This window comes from Malurus melanocephalus, unplaced genomic scaffold (genome assembly GCF_030028575.1).
Source record: "Malurus melanocephalus ecotype Western Australia unplaced genomic scaffold, MMel_1.1 scaffold_40, whole genome shotgun sequence".
Taxonomy (NCBI): Eukaryota; Metazoa; Chordata; class Aves; order Passeriformes; family Maluridae; genus Malurus; species Malurus melanocephalus.
In genome coordinates, this window is record NW_026623272.1 from 910,865 (window position 1) to 916,864 (window position 6,000).

Consider the following 6,000-nt stretch of genomic DNA (forward strand, 5'->3'; position numbering starts at 1 on the left):
AACCTTCTAGTAAATTCCAGACAGATGATGCATTACAAAATTTCTGCTCAGCACTCATTGACACCTTTTAAACTTGATTTGACAATGTTGATTTGCAAAATCAACAYTAGTTTCTGAAAAGGATGTGTATTTTATARCTSCCTGTAAATCCATCCAAACCACGGTGCATTTTAACATTATGTKTGTGTCAAACCAGCAGCTGCAGAGGAGCTGAGAGCACTGCAATCTGCTCCACACTACAGACAGAGCTGTCCAAGGCAGCTTCTCAGTGCCAGTCCCACTTCCCACCTCWATCTGCAGCAGAGCAGCAGCAGAGACAATGGGAGTTATAAAACCTACAAAGTGACTCAAGGGCTCTTCTCTTCGGCATTTTAAATTAATGTGAAATGCAACACTAGAACAGAGAGTCACGGCAGAATCTCCCAAGGGCCAGGACTGTCAAAGTATGAAAATGGATTGGCTGATTTATGTATTTGCTAACTTCTCCTCCGAGTCTTTAGTGGCAACTAGGAACAATGGTTTAACACTTCAGACATGAAACTGTCACTTGGATGTGACATTYCCCCCCTTCATATAAGCCATYTTATTCTGTGACTTTTTCTGTTTCTCTTATATCCCAGTGAGACCCTCACACTGGAGACAGAAACTCTGATGGAGTTGGAAGAGTTCCAAGTGCTGAATGCAAATCAGTCCTCCAGCTTTGCAGAATGGACTTCACACAACAACTACATCACCTCATGTCTTCATCCTGACCTGGAAAGCATCAGCCTATACAGATGGAAAACYCAGTCTGATCTCTGTCAGGAAAACACCAGCAGCAGCACCATTTCTGGCAGACATCCTTAGGAGCAGAACAGAGGCAGAGTCCCTTTGCATAGGTCTCCAAATAGCTGTAATGTGGCATGAAACAGTGCTAAAAGCCTCTGTAATTGACTTCCAACTTGGCTCCTTGGTTGTGACACCCTAGGTGTTAAGCCACAATCAAATCACTTTACCTTYCTGTACTTTAGTTTCTCCTTCTATTAAGCAGATATTGACCTTTCTTCATTATGTACTCTGAGACATAGGAATGAAAAGCAGTAGGTAAGAACTGATTGTTATTATAGCTACTAATAATAATCCTTGAGCTCTGTAAGTCTCTCAGGTAAAATAATTTTGTATGACTAAGCAAATCTCTCAAATCCTTCCAAATCTCTACCTGAACTTTACAATCTAGATAGTGAAGACACAGCAGGGAAGATGAGGGCAMTGGAAAAGCATTTCTTATTCACTGGAAACAGAACCCATTCTGAAATGAAAAAATGTGCAGTTATACCAGGGCAGAAGGGATCTGTTTTGYGACAGAGTCCCCCAAAGCAGTTTTGCCTTTTTCAAAATATTTCAACTTCCTTTAAAYAWTTAGTTCTTAAAYCTTTAATTTATCTCCTTGACRGTTATATTTGTAGTAAGGAGACAAKCMTGCTTATTGAACAAGAAWCAGATTCTTTCTCTGAACATTCTTCTGAATTTAGATGTTGGGTCTTTCTCAAGGTTCAGAATAATTTGAATAAAGGCTTCATCCTCCCCATGAATKGARACATCAACTGGCTTTATCCATATTTTCAAAACATGTGAGTCTTCTCTCCTCAGTTGTTTTGCACAACTTCTTGGCTTTTAACCAACACAGAGAGCAACTGCTCCTTTACTCAGAGATGGAARCTCTGCAAGGAGAACAGTCTTCAGAAGTATCCTTCCAAAACAAAACTCAGTTGATGCCCTTCAGAAGTGGGAATACTCTGCACTCCACAGGAGTCAGGAACTTAAAAACACAGGTTTTGCATAGGACAGACTCAACTCCATCCCACTGTGGAGTGGGAAGCAATGAGACACTCTTACTGTAAGAGCAAGGCTCTCTTACTCTCTTTAAAACCAGAGAAACTTTAATGTGGGACTGGCTGGTATTATACACATCCAAAATTCAGTAAGAGCCAGTAAAAGTCGCACCTGGAAGCAGGAGATGAGCACTCAGGGAAGGCAGAGTGCTGGCCAGAACTACACCTGCCAAGCAGAGCTCTGATACYCTCTGCCAGCTTCCTGCTACCCAGAGTAAAGCCTCAAGGCTTCTCAAGCTATTGCATTGATTCTCACTGACTTCAAAAACAAACCAGGCTTTTCCTTACCGTGTGTAGTTTTTGTCTCTGGAGTCCACACCCACTCAGTTGCTGATTAAGCACCACATCAAGAAAAACAACCTCTAAACCTACTTTATTTCAAAGACAAAATTAAATAATTACTCCTGCTTTATGTTGTCATCAAAGAAATGACCTGTACAATTGGTCATTTAAYGTACAGTTAAGACAGAAAGTAAATTCATGTCAAGACTTAACCCAGAATGAAAAATATTTAAGGTATGAAGAACAGTATATCAGAATGACACAGACAGGAGGAAAAATAGTCTTATGGCTGGGCAGAATTCTGTTACATCCAAAAGAATGGAGTCATCTTTGGAACTTCATAATAATTGGCCTCTATTCCCTGCTCAACTGTAAAATTATTTAACAACTTGGATCCATAATTAAGTTCATCATCCCAGTGGAATCTTGAAAAGAGGCTTAATTTTCTGCAAGAGAAATGGAGACATTGCAGCCTGCCGAGCAGGGTGGCAAATCAATGACTCAGCAATGGGCAGTTAAAAACAGCTTGGTTTTAATCTCTTAATCCCCAATTTATGCATATGTTCAAGGGTAGTCCTTGTGACCCCRGGAGTATTTATAGTGCACAACATCTATGTTTATTTTTAGCTTGCAGCAATTTATGATGAAAAAAAAGAAATTGTTGCTGTTTATAAACACATAAGAGTGCAACCTAGAAAGCTTAGACCCAGTTTTTGGAAACTCGTACTCAGATAGGGATTGGCTTTTGTTTATGTCAAATGTACATGAAATAGTGAACTATTATCTGAACTAAAAATCTAATATTTGGGGTTTTTTTTTTACAGAAGCCACAATACCAAAAGTTTTTGCTTTGTTGAAGAACTACAAACAGGGATTACACTGATCCTTATTCACAATCCATATTCTTAATGGTTGCTTAWGGCTTTTGTTGAGGACTTGTGACAAGAAAGAAAGTACATATAATTTGACCATCTGATATACCTTGCCAAAATTAGAAAAGAAGTTCCGTTTTTAGTTAGTGAAACCCATTCCAAACTGCGATTAAATCACAAAATCTGAAATTCAGTATTCTGGATATTTTCAGATCTTTCTAAGTTTGGGTCTACAGACTTGGATCTCTGGCAAAATGTTTTGATTCTTGATTAAATTAAAAGAGCCCACTTTCCAGTTTAGAAAAAGCACAGCCAGATTCCCCCAAGAATCAGACATGAACAGCCACTAGTCTTGGAAAAGAAAATCATTGCACTCAGACTTTTATTTCTCCTTTTCGTGATTTACAGACATATAACCCCAGGCTCCCTGTTCTCCCTACCATTAGTTAATTAAAGTAAACTGTGTTAATAAAGCAAAAAAGCTCTGTGCTCCCCGGTGTCCCAGGCATGTTTGTCTTGTTTATTCTTCTTCATATCTCTCCTCACTTATACTTTTGCAACCAAGAGAGAGGAGTAGCCGTACACTTCACTGCAATTCTTTCACGTTCATTTGCACTTTTGACTGACTTTTGACTGCCAGACAAACACACAACAAGCACAAGCTGGTTTCCAACAGTAATTTCCATTGTACTGTATTCATGTTATGAAGCTTAGAATGTATGCATTTTATTAGAGATTTCTGTAAAGAAAGAAACTAAAATGTCATGAAAACTACTTCAACTTTTGACTCTTGAAATTATACTTGAATTCTACCTCCAAAACTCCCTCATTATTTCATGCACCTATCATTTTAATTCAGCATTTTAGGCCACAAAACCTATACAGGTTTATACCTATAACCCATTAGGCTTTATCAGGAAATCTAAATCTGAATATTGCCTCTGAATTCTAACAGAAATGAGAAAATAATGCATACAATATCATTTGCAATGAATTTTTATTCATTACAATATTCACAGCTCTAAAAAGGCTCTTACCTTGAGAAACAAGGCTCCCTTGGAAGCCAAGGAGTCCATTCCTCTTCCATTGGGGTAACAGTGATAGGCAGCATCCATAACAGGATAGCGGCTGGCAAAAAGTAGACCACTGTTCACAAACTTAAAGCTACAGCAGCTGTGGCAGCTGTAGACCCCAACATCATAGACGATGTATTCAAAATAGTGATGGAGCTGCTCTTTCAATTTCTCYGCAGCTCTTTTGTCAAACACTTCCTGCAAGCACAGAAAGTCCAGGTTGGCAGGGAAGAAAGCAGAGATCTCGTGGTCAAAGGTCTCATCTGTGTGTTTCTTTTTCCGCACGGAAGTCTTCTTCATGATTGAAGCTTTGTAGAGGAGCTTGTTGTTGACAGTGCTTTGGTCCACTGTTCCATCTCCAACACGGACTTTGACTAGGGACTCTCGTGAGGCAGAGTAGCTGTCTAAACTCCCAGAATCTCCTTCCTTCTGCTTGTGGTTTGGTGTTTTTGAGATGTCTGCATCACCTTCCAGTGAGGGCTCTGCTGGGCCGCTGGCACGAGCCTGGCCATTGACGGTGTCTGTTTCTGTGTCTGACATGTGGCCGTTCTCCTCTCCATTGATACGCACAATGCAGGTGTTCTCTTCTCCCTCATTTGSCTCTCCACTTCCCCCTTTATCTTCTCTGTTCTCCTCGCCATTGTTGGAGCCACAGTTGTCTCCTTTATACTCCATTGATGTTGTCCTTTTGATGCCAGCATTAACAGTACGATTATCTCCRCCCTGGGGGGAGACCAGGCTGCTGAAACTTGCTGCACTGATGGATGTGTTGGTAGGAGAATCTATGTATATTTTAATCTGCGGCCTGCTTGCCCCATTTCGGATCCTCCGGCCAATCTCTTTAGCCCTGGCCTGTGTGTTGAAAACGTTATTAAATCTTGCCAGGGAATCGGGCAGCAGGCAGACATTGGCACTGCCAAAGCAGAAGCTTTTCCCACTCCCTGCAGCCTTCCATTCAGTGAGCAGCGTGGCTCCGTTGGCATGGTTCTTGTCTTTTAGTCTGGAGTAGATGTAGGGCCTTCTGGCYGACTGCAGCGGGGACCAGAGCAAGAATCCAATCAGAGCGAAAGGAAGAGAGGCCACCAGGAGTGCCAGGTAGATGGGAGTGGTAATGATGATGCAGAGAGCATGGAAATAGCATGGGTCATCTGCTCTTTGACGTTTCTCATAGGTGGTTGGAACAAAAGAGCCCACGAGCCTGTCTGCTAGCCAGTAACATGGGAAAATCAGGCCCCAGGAAAAAGAATGCAGAACTGACAGAAAGCTGTTGGGAAATGGAGAAGTGTATAAAACCATTGCAACTCAATTATGACAACACTTCAGGGCCTACTACATGATGTCACTGGGTCAAGCATGCATAAAAACACCGGGARAGGGCTGGGGGAAGAAAGGTCCTGTCAGGAGTTTGGGTTTTTTCCAGTGAGAGTCAATAACAAAACCTTAAGAGCACCATTTCACTGTGTTGGAGTAAAAATGAAACAAGGCCACTGTTTTCGTCTGGCTTTTTGGCATCTATAGTTGTCAAAGGATGTCATTGTTCAGTGGGGGCTGCCATAACGAAACTCTCCAGGAGCAAAACAGAAATCTGTAGAAACGAAAGAAAAAACATATTTAAGTAACAGTTATTGGAAGTTTAAAGCAGATTCATTTTTTTTCATAGTGAATACTTAAGCATAATAGAAATTAATCATAATTAACAGTATTGGTTTAAATTCCAATTTTCAGTTTCAAAGGAAACAACAGTAACCAAATACAAAAAACAGTTTCATGTCTTTCCTCTGTCGACCTATATTTCAAAAGTTGTCTGACACTTGGGAAATTCTGATGTGAGGTACTTAGTAAATACCATGATGAACCTAAGACATCAAGTTGTTAGGGGCCTGATCTTACAAAAAGAAGAAA

The 6,000-nt window shown here is 40.7% G+C and overlaps 1 protein-coding gene across 1 annotated transcript in view; it reads right to left on the minus strand.

Moving 5' to 3' along the window:
• SMPD3 (sphingomyelin phosphodiesterase 3) overlaps positions 1-5,679 on the minus strand; it is a 33,343-nt gene extending 27,664 nt beyond the window's left edge. Inside the window, exon 1 of the mRNA XM_057364605.1 lies at positions 4,063-5,679. Within this exon, the coding sequence (XP_057220588.1) occupies positions 4,063-5,394 (1,332 nt within the window). The 5' untranslated portion in view covers positions 5,395-5,679. The remainder of the gene's footprint in view (positions 1-4,062) is intronic.
• Positions 5,680-6,000: the final 321 nt, after the last annotated feature.